This window comes from Desmodus rotundus, chromosome 4 (assembly GCF_022682495.2).
Source record: "Desmodus rotundus isolate HL8 chromosome 4, HLdesRot8A.1, whole genome shotgun sequence".
Lineage (NCBI taxonomy): Eukaryota > Metazoa > Chordata > Mammalia > Chiroptera > Phyllostomidae > Desmodus > Desmodus rotundus.
In genome coordinates this window covers 26,401,275-26,418,760 of record NC_071390.1, presented here as the reverse complement: position 1 = coordinate 26,418,760, position 17,486 = coordinate 26,401,275, and the positions used below count along the sequence as shown (strand labels likewise).

The window sequence follows — 17,486 nt, the reverse complement described above, 5'->3', positions numbered from 1 at the left end:
AGGCTAGTTACTACTCGTCTCCAAGGCAACTACTAAGTTACCACGGAGTTAAGTATTCACAGATGTGGATCAAAGCACATAAAAAGGAAAGGGACGAAAACCCTAAGTGTCAATGGCAACAATCCTTTACATTTATGTGATACGTCATGTTTTACAGAATCCTTTCCTATGTACCATCTCAGGGGATCCTCACAACAGCCTTGTGAGAAGGGAGGACCAGTATCAGTCCCCGTTTTAGAGACCTGGAAACTCAGCTTAGAAAGGTCTGTGACTTACCTGGGAATCACTCAACTAGTATATTACTATACAGGGTGTGGGAAAAGTAGGTTTCCAGTTGTGAGCATGTGAAACAGAGTTTATTCTTGTACTGTTATTTATTAATTATTGTATTATTTCCCATATGAACAACTGTAAACCTATGTTTGCCCCACCCTGTATTACTAGCCATCCAACTCGTACATTACAGAGCTGGAACTCAGACCCTGAATTCAGACCCAATGTTCTTCCCACCGAACCTTATCGCTTCTTTAAGATAAATTACCCACCACATCAAACACACACACACTTAGCATCATGTGCAGTAACATCTATGTCTATAAAAACCCTAATGTTATTTACGCACAGAAACAAGTCAGAACGCTGCACACAAAACTGTTCAGTTATACACTTCTGTAGTGTTTTTGGTTTTTACAATGAGCTTGGATACTTTTGTAATTAAAAGAGGCAATAAAAACTATGTTATAATCTGGTAGAATGGGTTTACACTGGTTCACTTTCTCCCTCCGAGAAGCTGACTATGATCGGGGTCGTGCCCACAGGTTCCTGGTTTTCTGCCGGTCTAGGCTTCTGAACCAATGATTCCACAAGTACCGACCCTCAGTGCTGGGGGAGCCAGTGAGTTACTGCAATGGGCCATCAAAACCAACCTGCTACCGACTCTCACACACAGATGCACAACTACTTTTCAAGTAAATACAGATGCTGTTGTGATGAATGAAATACAAACTCATTTTGAAGTAGTACTAACCTCAGAGTAATTTTGTTATTAGGTATTTTCTAAACCAAGGTATACTAAGAATATTCCCACCACACCATTGTCAGTCCATGACTTTTGACATAAAAAGACTTTCCTTATAGGAAGTCCCCCAGGAGCAGAGTGGTGGTAACACACCGGGACTCCCAGCACCCACTGGGTTCTGGCCTCCCCTTGAAGAGGGCCCTTGACACCTGGGAGTCAACTGGGGAAGATCTTGTGAGCATGCGTGCCTCTGAAAAGCTGAACCAGAGGTAAGAGGCCCTTCAAAGCACCAACGCAAGACACAAGGTTTAAGCCCTGAGTCTCCACATCTGATGCAGGAATGTAGCAGCCATGGTTTCCAGTTTCATCAAACTGAAAATACTGACCCTTCTGAGGCGGCGGGTGTGCTGTCACGGGCCACGTCCTCATCAGCACCTCGACCCCATAAGTAAAGGGTGGATGACGTGATCCTTGAGGTCCCTTCTGGCTTAGACATGCTATGACTTTATCAGGCAAAACTTGCCTGGAATGTAGCAGGATGTGGAAACCAGTGCAGAGACCTTGACCTCCTAACCTTCCTTTCTGGCTTTCCCACCATCCATCTACCAGAGCACTAGCCCAAGGTCAGACCTTTTCTCATCCAGCCACAGGGAAAAGACATTTATACAGGCAAGTGTGGGCCGTTCCCTTTGAGTCAACATGGTGAAACCAGTCTCTGAGTCACACAGGACACGCAGTGAAAACAAATTCTTCTCCTTTTCTGCCCATCTTACTGAGAAGCCTGATCTTACGTGATTTCACGTGTATGTGAGTTTTTCTGAAGAATAAATAGACCCCTGTTTAAAAAATGATCCTACAGCCCTGGCCAGGTGGCTCAGTTGGTTAGAGTGTCATCCTTTACACCAAAAGGTTGCAGGTTCGATCCCCAGTCAGGGCACATGCCTAGGTTGCAGGTTCAGTCCCCAGTCCTGGAGTGTACAAGAGGCAACTGATGGATGTTTCTCTGTCACATCAATGTTCTCTCTCTCTCCCCCTCCCCCTTCCTCTCACTCTAAAATCAATAAACATATCCTCAAGTGAGGATTTTTAAATAATAGACATATGCATCACTTTATTTGGGATTAGCAAAGCTTCTGGATTGGCAAACTCTACCCCCAGAGAAAGCAGCCTGATCAAACTCATTATTACCATGACTAACTCTAATAATGTTAAAGATCGCTTCTCAGCCTTTTGGCTAAGATCAAGTGTAGTATCTGTTCTTATCAGTTTAATAATGTTAAAGAGACTCCCCCGAAGATAAAATCCAAAATCATCACCCAGGTCCCTTAAGACCATGTCTCCCTCCTCACCCTCATGCCATTCCCCCACTAAACTTTGGCCACAAGGGTCCTCCTTGTTTCTTTCCCACTGCAAGACCTTAGCACCTGCTATAACCTCTAATTAGCTTCTCATCCATCAGGTCTCAGCTTAAATGGCCCTTCTCAGAGAGGCCTTTCTGTCCTCCCATCTAAGTTAGATGCCCACATCACCCTAATACACTCTGTTCTTCTTTACAGTGGCACTTGCCACATTAGGTTCGTAGATCTATTTTGCGGGTTTATTTATTTAATGTCTGAGGACCTCCAGTAAGGTGTGTGAGAGCAGATTTCATCTGCCTTTAGTGCTTTGGTATCCCCAGTGCCCAGCACAGTGACTGGTACACAGCAGGTACTCAATAAATGTTAGTCCAATGAATGACTGAATCTAGACTACCTAGTGTTATTAAATATGTAATCATGGTCCTGGCTGGTGTGGCTTAGTGGATTGAGTGCTGGCCTGTGAACCAAAAGGTCACTGGTTCAATTCCCAGTCAGGGCACATGCCTGGGTTGCGGGCCAGGGCCCCAGTAGGGAGAGTGTGAGAGGCAAGCAAACAGTGTTTCCCTCCCTCTCCTTCTCCCTCCCTTCCCCTCTCTCTAAAAATAAATAAATAAAATCTTTTTTTTAAAAAACACACAAAAATAAATAAATATATAATCATGCTACTTAATTTTATCTTTTAAAAAATGTCTATTTTAAAGGGGATCAACTAAGCATTTCCCACAACACTGCGACCCTAGAATGTGACCACTCACAAAACTAAAACGATGGGCAATTGCGGGGGGGGGTTTGAAAAGATGAAAATGGAAGTTTCTTTTGTATGTTCAGCTGCTAAGAGCTCTGGAATTTCCAGCATTTGGTTCAAACTGTCTTGTGGGAGAGGCATTTCTGCTAAGTATATCCCAACAAGTCCTGGACAAGCCAGAACCAGTCTAAAGAGCCCCGAGCCTGAATACAAGGCCTGGCCGTCCTCTCTTTTGGTCTGATTTTTTTGAAAGCCAAACTGACGGGAAGCCAAAGGAAATCTTGGAGTGTGACAAGACAAGCGCATCAGGTGGGATTTGGATGGACTCGCACATAAACAGATTAAATTCACATTCTTTTAAGAGCCATTGTTTTATTTTTTTTTTAAAAAAGGGATTTAAACAAATTACGGATTTGCCTTCTACAAAGCCCTTTCACACACAATCTATTTGAGATTTTAATAATGATGACCTCACCACCAACATATAACTTCACGGATGAGGAAACTGACTCACAGAAGCTGTAACTGATTCAAGTTCACACAGCTAAAGGCTTGAGCCTGAACTTGACACCGGATTCTTATCCCATTCCTTTTCTGCTTTACCACGTTGCCACAAGCAGATGGTCCAAGCCCAAGTGCCAGAGCCAAAGAAAAATCCAGAATTATGGAGACTCATCTGCCATGGCATTCTACAAAAGGTACTAGAGTGTCACCGACTCTTGCCACTCCCTGGGTGGCTCCTGCCATAGGACAGTCATCTCAACTGCTCTGAACTGAGCCTGAGCCCAGTAACCTCATCCCTTAAAAACTACATAAATCAGAACATGGACTGAAAAGGGCCTCAGGAGAGACCTGCCTACATCTCCAACATCGTTATTTCCCATCTCGACCAGTGGACTCCAATCCTTCCTACACTCTAACTATTCATTGTCATCATCGTTAATGAGTGCTTTTCATGTGCCAAGAACAGTTTAAGTATTTGGCAAAGGTTAATTTACCAACCCTCACATGATGCTATCAGATGGGACTATTACTGTATCATTACATATGAGGAAATGGAGGAACAGGGGTTAAGTGGTTTGCCTGAGGTTATTAGCCGGTGAATGGCAGGCTGTGGGGGTCCAGAGTCCATCCACTCAACCCAGTATACCACACTGTCCTTTCTAATTTCCTCCTGACCATCAAATCCCGTCAGAACCAGCTCATGATGAAGTCAGCTGCAATTTCTAAAACGGAAATCCTATATTCTCCTCCAAAGAAACAGACCCAGCAAGTCAATGGACATCCTTTCTCAAAAACCCTCTCCAGCTTTCTTCCCCAGAGACCATACAACTCAATCACACAACTCTTGCTGCCTAAGAATGGATTTAGGTGCAACAATTTCCACTGGTGGACAGCCTGCTGTTTTCTGCAGAATTCACTCATGTCATCTGCACTCCTGCCCCTCCTTCCCCCACCAGGCAGACCTCTGCTCAGAGGCCAGTCTGCACACCCGTCCTACACTGTGAGTTCCTAAGTGCACCTTTAAAGCCTGTGCATTGCGCCAGACTCCTGAGCACACAGGTTGTGAAGAGTTTAATTTCACTTGTAAATGGTGCAGAATAGAACTATGATATAGCTTCCCGCTTTCTTCAACTTACATCTAAATAAATATTGCTATTATTCAGAACTGGGTGCATACCCACTGGCCATGACAAATGAAGAAATAACCTTCCTCTGTGATCACAGCTTGTTTCTACTTTATCCTTCCTCTCATTCATTCATTCACTCATCAGTCATTCCCTAAGTACATTCTGAAAGACAGTGGAGCTTGTTAAGATGTGGCTTCTGAAGTCAGATGGGCAGGGTTCAAGTCCCCTGTCTCTGCCGCTTGTAAGCTAACTGTCCTTGGGCAAGATATTTCACCTTTGCCCTTGCCCTTCTCATCTACAAAACAGGAATGATAACAGTCCTGGCATCAAAAGGCTGTTTAAGGATTGCATGAGATGATTCAGGCAGAGCACACTGTCAAGCTCTAAAAATGTGAGCTATTGTTTGTAGATTCCAGGAACTGCACTGGAACACAGATGGAAAAGGGTGATGCCTGTTTCAAAAGAAGCTCACAGCCTACTAGGGGAGACAGGCACGTACAACAGCTGTTGAGTGCTGTGCTAGAAACAAGCAAAGAGGCAGTGGAAACCTAAGGATGGAATCAGGGAAGACTCCCTGGAGGAGGTGTTCCTTAAAACTGCAAAGGCACTACAGGAGGTGGGAAAAGCATGCCAAATTATAGGAACAGTATGTGGACTGGCATGGATGAAACACAGGAACAGAAAGGAGAGGAAGGGAATGAGGCTGGAGATGTAAAGAGACCAGGCTGTAAAAGCCTGTTATTTTCCTTCTAAGAAGACTGTACTTTATTGGAAAACAATGGGCAACAACAATGCAATCTAAACATAGCTTCTGACTCAACTGTCCCCAGTTACTGCCAAGAAACAACCACTGAGCCTTACTTCTGCTGAGATTAAGGTGACTGAATGACAATACTCTCATAATGGCAGTTCAAAGAAACAGACCCTTCAGGACTCACCCAGTCAGCCTCCAGGCCAACCACAGGGAGCTGGCTTCCCCCAGTGGACCTTTCAGAAGGTCCACCAAAGGTTCTTTCTTTTAGCAGTGCATAGAAATACAGGTCAAATTTATTATTATTATTATATTATTATTATATTATTACTATTACTACTACTACTATATTTTACTGACTATGCTATTACAGTTGTCCCAATTTTCCCCCTTTGCCCCCTTCACCCAGCACCTCCACCTCCTTAGGCAATTTCCACAACACTGTTCATGTCCATGGGACATGCATATAAGTTCTTTGGCTACTCCATTTTCTATACAGTATTTTATATCCCCATGGCTATTCTCTAACTACCTATTTGTACTTCTTAATCCCCTCACCTCTTCTCCCACTGCCCCACATCCCCCTCCTGGCTGTAGGTCCCTGCTTTTCATGACTTTGAATATTTATTGGCAATCCTTTCTAGCCTGCAAAATTTCCTTTGAGAAATCAGCTAACAGTCTGATGGGAACTCCCCTGTAGGTAACTAACTGCTTTTCTCTTGCTGCTTTTAAGATTCTCTCTTTATCTTTAACCTTTGGCATTTTAATTATGATGTGTCTTGGTCTGGGCCTCTGCATCCATCTTTTTGGGGACTCTATGTGCTTCCTGGACTTGCATATCTATTTCCTTCACCAAATTAGGTAAGTTTTCTTTCATTATTTTTTTCAAATATAGTTCCAATTTCTTGCTCTTTCTCTTCTTTTGGTACATCTATTTTGCAAATGTTGGAATGCTTGAAGTTCCAGAGAATGCTTTACTATCCTCATTTTTTTGGATTCTTTTTTCTTCTTGTTATTTTGATTGGTTGTTTTTTGCTTCCTTATGTTCCAAAACATTGACTGGATTCTTAGCTTCATCCACTCTACTGTTGTTTCCCTGTAAATTGTTCTTTATTTCAATTGGTGTATCCTTCGTTTTTGACTGGATCTTTTTTATGTTGTTGAGGTCCTCACTAAGTTCCCTGAGCATCCTTATAACCAGTGTTTTGAAATCTACATCTGATAGATTGCTTATCCCCATTTTTAGTTCTTTTTCTGGAGTTTTGATCTTTTCTTTCAATTTGGGCCATGTTTCTTTGTCTCCTCATTTTGGCAGCCTCCTTGTGTTTGTTTCTGTGTATTAGGTAGAACTTCTATGACTCCCTGCCTTGGTGGTATACAAGCCAATTTCTTGAATGTTCATTTCATACAACACTGTTAACCCTGCCCCTTGGAACTGGCATCTAAACATTCGGCCAAAAATTGACCCCACTCACCAATAACTCGGAGGGAAACTCCAATATTTGTAAGGATGAGGCAATGGTTCCCAATTTCAGTCATCAGATCCTCTGGGGGTTTTAAAAATGTAGACAGATCTCCACACCCCCACCTCAGATCTACTGAAGAGGGTCTCCACAGTGGGACCTAGAAATCCACACTTTTTTAAAGCTTCCCAGAAAATTCTGGTGCTCACCAGGTTTGGAAACATCAAGGGGAATGTTGTCTATCCTTTCCCCTGAAGTTCTCTCCCTGGATGGCATTAAGTCATCAGGTAAACAAAAAAAAATAATTAGCCCTAAACCTCAGCTCCTCCAGAAACTATAAGGGCTTACACTCCCAATAAAGTGCACAGAAGGCCCTTGAAAGAAAGTCATTGGAACAGTATTTCTCTAAGTTAAAAAAAAACCCATACAGTCCCTATAATGTTGGTCAGCATCCTTGACGTTCTTTACAAACAGAATATTGTAGAAGTAATTTCATTCCAGATGTGTAAATATCGATAACTCAACCTGGTTCCTATTCTGCCTTGCCCAGAAAACGCACAGCTAAATGTAGTATGCAATTTCAGAAACCACCTGATTTAAAGGTCCTGGCACATCTCTTTCTTCTATGTTCCAATTTTTTTGTTAAATCTTATGTGTGTTTTTATGTTTTAAGCATTATAAATACATGTTTGGTGTTGTAAATCACTTTAAATCCTTCTTACAAGTAGGTGAGATATCATAATGAAGAAGGTTATAATTCAACATAATACAAAACAAGACTGGAATAAAGAAATTTGGAATTCAAGTTCCACCTCAATGCCATGGGCCTTTAGGGACAACCTCCATTGATTTAATGGCTCTTGTCACCAAAGTGTTCAGGTATAAATTCAAAAAATTCTGAACTGGGGGACAAAGCAGGACCCAGCTCTGCACTTTCCCATTTGGACGTGGAATCTGACTCCCTTAAGTTAGACTCCTGACTCGATGTGTTTGTGGGCCCAGGTATGGCACCGACTTTAAAGCCACATTACCACCACAGAAACAGTATGAGTTTATGTAGGTTGGCCTAAAAACCTCAAGAATGTTTCAAGATGTTCTTGGTTACTCCATAACCATTTTCTCAAGGAAATGCAGCAATAGCATAAAGTTCAGGTACTTGTAGAGGATTTGTGCCTTAATCCAGCTTCACTTCATGCTCAGTGCAAAGGAAGTTATTAATACTAAGGGGTGACAGTTCAGAGACTTGGTCTGAAAGACCAAGCCTCACTTCTTAGGTAGGAATATAATTTAAAATGAGATAACAGACAGAGTGCCTTAATTACCAAGAAGTTGCTGAATCTCTCAAAAGTCTCCAAACAAGCCCCCAAGGAGCCCATGGGTAATAACCACCACCCATAACATAAATCCTAACCATTCACTAAACACATAATATTGGTCAAGTTGTTCTCTATGCCTCAGTTTCTTCATTTATCAAGCAAAATATAACAGCATCAACTTCATTAGGGTGTTGGAAGGATTAAACGAGATTACATATACAAAGAGTTTAAAAGACTGGCACATAATAAGCACCCAATATACTATTTAATAATACCACTGTCTCCCAGAGCCTTCTATGTGTGAGCCACAACCTTTGAGACAAGTACTACTATTCCTGCTTTACAAATGAGGGCACTGCGCCTTCAGGGGCTACCCTGGCCCAAGGACACACAGCTAATAATGGACAGGACAGGGATAGAACCCAGATCAGGCTGATACCCAGACCACATTCTCCCACATCAAGATGCCTTTAATTCTTCATTTGCTACAGTAAAAATAAGATAGAAAGTACAAAGCTATGTCTAAATAGTTCACCGAGATATGGTTTTGATTTTAAAAATGCTAAACGACCCCTGGCCAGTGTGGCTCAGTTGGATGGAGCGTCATTCTGTAACCAAAAGGTTGAAGGTTCAATTCTCAGTGAGGGCACACGCCTAGGCTGCAGGTTTGGTCCCTGATCTGGGCACGTATGATCCTTGGTCAGGGCACATACAGGAGGCAATCAATTGATGCTTCTCTCATACATCAATGTTTCTCTCTCCCTTCCTCTCTCTCTAAAAAGCCATGAAAAAAATGTCCTCAGGTGAGGCTAAAAAAAAAAAAAAAAGCTCCACGAATGGAAAAAAACATCTGGAAAGCTTAGCAGCAAACTATTAGCAGTGTTTGCCTCTAGGAAGTAAGACTGCGGAAGGGTGTGGAGCAGGCTTTTACCTTATGCTTTCCACGTTTTTATACGATTTGATCTTTTCTAACAAGCACAATGGTTTTTAGGTAAGCTTTTCACTGAAGTGTAACACACACATAGAAAAGTACACAAATCGTAAATAGACGGCTGGCTGGATTCCCACAAGGAGAGCACACCCACGGAACCAGCACCAGGTCATCAGAGCTGCTGATGGAACCTGAGGTGAACTCTGAAGCCCCCTTGTGCCTCCCTCCCATCACTAACTTCCTGGCAAAGGCTCCCACGGTCCTCACGCCCAACACGATAGAGTAATTTCGCCTGATTTCTTTCACATTGCTTATATATACATATACTTATAGATAACATTGTTTAATATAAATATATAGATATCATATAATGGTAACTATTAAATATATTGATATATAAATACATACGGCTACCCTTTTGTCTGGCTTCTTTCCCTCATCGTACATACTCGTGTGTCTCGTCCATATCACTGTGCTTATGCTGTGGGTTTGAGATCATATAACTCACCATTTACTTGTCCATTCTACTGGTGTTAGACATTTGAGCTGTTTTGAGTTTGGGGCTATTGTGGATAGTGCTGCTTTGAAAATTCTTGACATGGCTTTTGGTGCCCATGGGGAAACACTTCTGCTGAGTCTTTAACTAGAATTGTTGGGTCATTGGTACATTCAGATTCGGAAGCATGAAGTTTTTTAATAATTTTTTAAAGAAATGCTGCATTATCCAAATTTAATATCTATATGCATTTTAGTCATCTTTATCGTATCTATGTCAAACCTATGTCTTTATTCTGTTGTTATGAGTAGTCATGTCTATAAAAATTAGGCCCTGATTCCTTGGTCAAGAACCCCGCCTCCTACAAGCCCACCGTGTTCTTCAGGGAACCACTGATGGCATTTATAAGACGGCAGTGTACTGTACATGTGAAAATACACCACAGTCCTCAGTTTCTGTGGAGCACAGCCTCAAGCAAGGCTTGTAACAATAGCAACAATCACACAGGCTGCTAAGTACCATACAGCAGGGGTCCCCACCCCCAGTCCCAGGTCTGTTAGTAATCGGGCTGCAAGCAAAGCTGGCCTGAGCTCCCACCTTCTATCTCATCTCCCATCCACAGCAGGGGAGTGAAGCTCACCTGAGGTTTGCCTTTCACCTCCTATAGTACTCCCAGGTTGGGGACTACTGCCATACAGAAATTACCTTTTTTGTCTTAGGTCATCATGGGTGTATGTCATTTTGGACTTGACTTGGCTTGGCTACCCTTTCCACACCCATCACTGGCTAGGCAAGGTGGATCTGTCCACTTCCTGATTATCTTCATATACCACGAAAACTGCCCCCCAATTCCGTCCTGGACCCCAGGCAGGCTTTTCTCAGGCCAGTCCTTCAACTCCCCTGCTCTTGTGTTTTTCACCGTCCACATGGGCATGGAATCCTATAGCTGGACGGCTAATTCTCCCAGGTGGGACCGCCAGGGTTTCTGGCTTTCAGGAGGAAGAGGGTGGGGAGGTGCTGCTCTCTGGGACGCTGAGCTACTCAGGCTGAGGCCACAAAGCAGCTGAAAGACCACACAGGCCACCACTCATGGGCACAAAAGGCTCTGAGGTCCCACCCCCTCATGTTAATGCCTGTAGTACTTCTCTGAGCTGTGAGTTAAGATATTATTACTGCCCCGGCTGGGTAGTTCAGTTGGTTAGAGCATCCTCCCAATATGCCAAGGTGCGGGTTTGACCTCTGGTTAGGGCACATACAAGAATCAACCGACGAATGCATAAATAAGTGGGACAACAAACCCATGTTTCTCTCCCCCTCCCCATTTCTAACATACATAAATAAATAATTAAAAATATATATTGACCGATGAAATACTGACAATTCTATTTTATTAGGAGGTAGAATATAGTGGCTAAAAGCTGGCTTGGAGTCAGTCTGCCGAGCTTCAAATCCCAGCTCTGCAATATACCGTGTGTCTCGTGTCTCTGTGTCAAGGGGTGTGGGGAGTACAGAAACTAATGCAGCTGCACACCCACCACGGTTTAAGGCCACAGCCCCTAAAGCCAGTTGCTCAGCCAAATGCCAGCTCTATCACTCATTACCGTATGATGCAAGCAAAGTACTTTATCGGTTCCATGCCTCAGTTTCTTCACCTTTGAAATGGGTATCTTAATTGTTTCAGTCTCACAAGATGCTTGTGAGGATTACGGAGAGAATATATTAAGCACTTAGAAAAGCACCTCACTTATTAAAAGTCTAATATACATTTTAACTACGGTCATTATCAAAGCCAATCGAATCAACATTTCTCGCACAAATTAAGTGTAATTGCACAAGTGTGATTAACATGCAATCATCTGGACACCATATTCACAGGTGAGTAGCAAATTAATCTGATAACATTTCTGAATTCGTAATATATTTTCTCAATCAACTCATGGTTGAAGGCACAATGACTGGGATACTTTTTAACACTAAAAAGTGGGCCCTCACATTCACAGTAAACGAAACCATTGGGTCCACTTGATTATTTTCTGTTTACAGAGAACTGGACCCTAGAGAAGGTAGGGGACCTGCCCAGGGTCACCCAGTGTGGTGCTCAGCTTGAGTCACTGGCCTGGACACTTTACCAGGCACCAAACCGAACTTCTCGCAGCTTCCCCGGGCCGCCTTCTGAGGCACTGGAAGTCAAGTCGTTCTTTAAAAATTAATTATCTGACAGCCACTATTGCTCATTTTTAACGAATCTCTACCTTTTCCTTTACAAGGCCGTTAAGTAGCCTAGTCAATGAAAAAATTATGTAAGTTCAAGCAAATTACCTAACCTATGGGGACCTGAGCTTCCTCTCCATAAAAGGCAAATACCAGCTCTCCTGTCCTCTGGGGAGCAATGCGGGGCACAGCCTAGGGAAGGAGTACAGCTTGGAAACCAGTCCGAGCCTAGTCCCAGCACAAGGGCAATTCCTTGGTGCTTTTCCCAGTCCTGAGCAGCAGGACAGTGTGACCTCAATGGGCAGATGATAATCTCATTTCAGGCACCTGCCACACTGCAATACCTTAAGGTCATTCTTCTCCCCTCTCTCCTCAAAGACAAACCACTGTTGGCATCCAGGAGTCTGGCGGTGGGGGGAAGGAGGGTCTCTGGTTAGGGGATCATACATGGCTTGATGAATTCCAGGTCAAGAGGTTCAAGCATTCACTTACATGCTAGTCCTTCCATTCATCCTCTTCCTTCTCTCCCCTTAGATGAGCTGGGATCAGCTGGAGTAGCTGGTATTTCTCAGATAATCAATTTCACAGATTGAGGGAGTGCAGAGCATGGGCCATTAATGCCTAAAGTGCCTTCATGGACATTTCTTGCTTTTCATAATCTGACAGATGAGCCCCACTTTTGACCTTAAGGACATGATGTAAACCTACTTGAGTGAGTCTGGATATAACACTCTTAAAAAATTAGAAAAGAGCAACGTAAGTGCCCATCAGCAAATGAGTGGATCAAAAAACTATGGTATATTTACACAATGGAATTCTACACAGCAGAGAGAAAGAAGGAGCTTATACCCTTTGCAACAGCATGGATGGAACTGGAGAACATTATGCTAAGTGAAATGTGCCAGGCGATGAGGGACAAATACCATATGATCTCACCTTTAACTGGAACATAATCAACAAAAGAAAAAAGCAAACAAAATATAACCAGAGACATTGAAGTTAAGAACAATCTAACAATAGCCAGAAGGGAATGGGAAGGGGATAGTGGGGAGAAGAGTTTTCACAAAACTACTATAAAGGACACGGGACAAAACCAAGGGGGAGGGTGGTGGTGGGGGAGGGAGGTGGGTTTGGCTGGGGTGGGGTGAAGGGGTGGAGAGAAAATGCAGACAACTGTAATTGAACAATAATTTTTAAAAAAAGAAACTTTTTTTAAAAAAGAAAAAAAATTAGAAAAGACCCTCTGGCTACAGAGTATTCATTAAGCACCCTTTAGGATATTGAGCAATTTGCCACAAAACCACAGGGCTCTTAGCAAGGGCTTCCCCCAAGACACAGGAGGCAAATGAGCAGCTAGCTCCTCCCCTCAAGAGCATCCCTATCTGTGACCCCACCCCTTCCTGTCTTTTGTCAGTTGCTGGGAGAGAAAAACAGTCAACATACACTGAGCAGCAATTTCGGCCTGGGTGTGGATTCTCTGAAGGCTTCCCTTGAAAGCAACTAGAGGAAATAAGAAATTGACACAGTGGGGGGAAAAACCTCACAGAGATAGGGAGATGCACAACTGTAGATCTGGAGCAGGAACTGACAGAAAAAATCTCAGGAGACAGTGGCCAATGCATGGTTCATCAGGGAGTTCAAGGTAGAAGCCTTAATTGAGAAACTGGGGAGAGGAAGAAAGCTAATTTATGTTCATTTAAAGTTGAAAATCTGGATTGAAATTTCAAGTCATCACAATAACACAGATGAAAACATTGTGGAGCAAAAAAAAAGTAGCTACACACACGTGTTCTATACAATTCTGCTCAGAAACAAGAAACGTTAAGCTGTGGTGTTCAGGAGGCATGTTTGGGTGGTAACACGACTAAGGAAAGCAGGAAGATGATCACCATTAGTCATGACGGCTATGTGCAGTGAGCTTCTGGGGTGCTGGCAATGTGCTACTTCTTGACCTGGGTCGTGGTGATTACACAGGTTTACTTTATAATCATTTGCTATGCATTTATATTTTATGACTTTATTTCACAATAAAAAAAATGTTAAAAAAAGAAAACAATTTCAAGTACACAGATTACAGAGTTACATTCAGAAGTTTTAGCAGTTTAACAAAAGACTAGAGCCAATACCAGAGTAATTCATGCAAGAGAAAGAAAACAGCCCTTGCAGAGGTGGCTCAGTGGGTAGGGCATCATTACTGCAAACTGGAAGGTGTGGGTTTGGATTCCCCTTCAGGGCACATGTCTGGGTTGCAGGCCAGTCCCCAGTTGAGGCCCGTGTGAGAGGGCCTCAACTGGGGCCCTCTATCGCTGTTTCTCTCTCACATCAATGTTTTTCTCCTTCTCTTTCTCCCTCCCTTCCCCTCTCTCTAGAATCAATAAAAGAAAAAAAATTTTTTTTTGAAGAGAGAAGGCAAACACAGCTATTTAAATGAGAGGCACTCCTCTCCCAGCCTAATTTTATGGTTTGCTCTGGTGTGGAGACTCAAAGGCTACATATACAACGCCATACAAGCAAACTCTATAAATGTAGCACACCTACCAACCGGAAAGGCATGTACAACTCTAGGTCAGTGCTGACACCTCCTCACTATTGTTCGCTGTTTACAGAGCACTTTCCCATATCGTAACTCACAGCCAATGGCTGGGGTTCTCGCCACTGCAGAATTAAAGGCAGCCTCAACAACAGCGGGCTCACCCCAGGTTCAGCTCAAGGAAGAAGCAGAAACCAGACCAGCACCTGATCTCAAATGGCCACTTTCCCATTCCCAAGAGGAGGCCCAAAGTTTTCTATGTGGAAATAATGAGATGAAGAAACAAGTGAATTACTGTCAGCATGAGAATGTCACCTCCTCTGAGTCACTTTCAGTTTTCAATAAAGCACCTGTCAAGGTAGAGATTAGCTTCCCTCACTAGGCCACGGACACCCTGAGAATGCAGTGTGTCCTCTCATTACTGAGACCCCAGGGTTTCTGGAACATGCTCATTAAACATGTGCTAGTTAATTAATACATGGACAAACTAATGAATATACAGCATTGTTTTGCACCCCATATTGTCATTCCTACACAGTGCCACCTACATCAAGACTTTTTAAAGCAGTTAAAATGCCAGGTGGTAGCTGCTCTTTTAACAGATTGCCCATATATCTTCCACGTCTCAAAAAAGGTTGCATGTCATATATAAATTCAGAAGTGGAGAGGGCTGACAGGTTAATAATAGACACAAAGAGCGAGGACAAATGGGCTATGAGGTAAGCAAGTCTAAATGTGCCTTCCCTGGACGGGCATTTATTAATAAGCCTGCAAAGATTTACTGGGCATGGCCAGGTTCAGCTCCGTGTCAGGCTTGGGGGTGGGGATCCAGATAAAGGCAGGCACAGTTTCTATGCTTGAGGAATTCGGGAAGACAGCCTGTACCTAGAGAATAATCCAAGAGGTCACCTCAGGGCAGCATGTGGATGATGGAGGGAAGATAGGGTCTAAAAACTGAGACACCTGCATTTTGGGGGGGTAGTGTGGTCAGAGAAAACCTCCTCAGTCCCGCTAGGCCCCCCTGGAAGGGAGGGGTAGGACTGCGGGTGGCAGAAAAGTCAAGAGGAGGTCTCCAATTCTTTTCTTCCTGCCCCTCGAATTCACTCCTTCAGCTGCTGGTGGCAAGGATTTACGTCAAAAGGACCCACAGGGATCCTTCCCTTCCCTCTCCACCCTCACCCTCCTCCAAGAAAAAAGATGGTCAGATAGCTGGGGAGGCAAGTCTAGGATCAGCTTCCGCGAGTAGATGGGCCCAAGAATGGAATGTGAGGCCCTCCGGCAGGGCCTGGACACCAGGGAGTACTTTTTGTTTCCTTTTTTCATTTAGACAAAAAATATTTACTGGCCGCCTTGTGAGTGCAAGCTCTGGATGTGACGACTCTCAGTGGAACACCAAGCTTGCCTTTAGCCCAGACTAGAAGACCAATGCCTGGGCTTCCAAACACTGAGTCTGGGTCTCCCTGCGGTTTCTGCTGTACTTGGCCGTGATGGGTCTGGTGGTCTCCGACTGAACCTTGGCCCTTCTGAAGAGATGAGGCCCTTCTAAGAATTAAATTAATTCCTTTGATTCAGGTATTCCCAGGGTTTCGAAAAGGGCTGATTGGTTGATAATCCGGGAATGCCAGGAAGAAACATGACCATGACCACTCCCGCAGGAGGAGGAGAATGTCCAAGAGGGTGTATTCGGGTGCTTTGTTTGTTTCCAAAATTCCGCCTTTTCTCCAAAAGGCATTAGGGAACTGAGACCTGGCCATGGGTGAGGTCCAAAGAGTGAGAAACGAGTCGTTTCAGTTGTGTGTTTAAAGTTAATACCACTTGCCCCCAGTACACTTCCCACCCACTCCACCTCACTTTAAAGATAGATGCTCCAGGTGTTTCCGAACGACTTTCCGCGACTCTGCGACTTGTTTAGAATCGAGAGGTGATTGTCTCCCAGAGTGTGGGATCTGCTGGGACCCTCAGCCCCTCTCCGCTTGACAAAGCGCGTCCACACGCCCGGCAGCGCTTCCGGGGCGAAGGAACGAAAATGGCCCACTTCTCTCCCGGGGACACGGTAACCGCGCGCCCGGCTTGCCCCGGAGAGCCCCGTCTGGGGAGGGCGGCGGGCCCGCGGCGCGCGGAAAGCGCTCAGCGCACGCTGCTCCCGGCGCACCTGGATGCGCCCGGCGGTCCCAGCTGCGTCTCCGGCTCCCGAAACCGCCGTCTCTGACCGCGCGCGCGGAGCCCCAGCCTCCCCGGGTTTCCTCTGGGCCACGCCGCTCCCCAGCCCAGGAGCGCCCCGCTCCCCGCGCGTCCCAGGCTGCTCTTACCCGGGAAATGGCGAGAGGCTGCTCGAAGTCCTTGCCCCCAACCAGGCGGAAGCCCCACGGCCCCGGGCCTTGAAGGACTATTTGCTGGGTGGTCATTGCGCGGCGATGGCGAGTGGCGACCCACGGGGACAGACGCGGCGAGACTCGGCTCCGCGCTCCGCGATTCCCAGGCGGCTGTCGGAGAAGTGCGCGCGCCGCGGCCTTGGAGCTGGGGCGGGCGGAGCGAGGGCGGGGGCGGCTCCGCCCAGCCCGCGGGGCGGCCGCCTGCTCCGCCCGTCCTCGCAGCGGGGTTCCGCGGAGGGTTAGGGAATCGTTCGGTGAGAGCCTCGAATCTGGTCGGGAGTCCCGGTTCTCTAGCTCCGCCCCGGCTCCTAGTACCGCCGAAGGCACTATAGTGAGAGGAGAGCAGGTTCCGACAGACCCGGGCTGGGCGCTTTGAAAAACGAGTTTAAAAGTACCGTGCAAAGTCAGCCGTCCGAGAGCAGCTCGGTCTTCACGTTTGCTTTCGTGTTATAAAGGTGCTTTCTGAATGATCTCATTTGACGCTTTGAAGCAGACACGGGGTTCAAAGACTTGCCCGAGACTGCACTACACAGCTCGTCTCTCCCGGTGCTTAGGAAGCCCGTAGGGGTATCTTTTTAATGCTAATGAACCATCGCACGAGGTGGTACTTGGAATTCAAAACCTTTCTAGACAACTTCCCTCCAAGCTGGAGATCGCTGTAGGT

At 45.0% G+C, this 17,486-nt stretch overlaps 1 protein-coding gene and 1 pseudogene across 1 annotated transcript in view; one reads left to right on the top strand and one right to left on the bottom strand.

Moving 5' to 3' along the window:
• Nucleotides 1-17,045, bottom strand: part of PDLIM1 (PDZ and LIM domain 1) — a 38,243-nt gene extending 21,198 nt beyond the window's left edge. The window contains exon 1 of the mRNA XM_024563187.4: nucleotides 16,760-17,045. Coding sequence (XP_024418955.2) covers nucleotides 16,760-16,855 — 96 coding nt within the window. The 5' untranslated portion in view covers nucleotides 16,856-17,045. The remainder of the gene's footprint in view (nucleotides 1-16,759) is intronic.
• Nucleotides 2,233-2,332, top strand: LOC112307121 (U2 spliceosomal RNA; annotated as a pseudogene).
• Nucleotides 17,046-17,486: the final 441 nt, after the last annotated feature.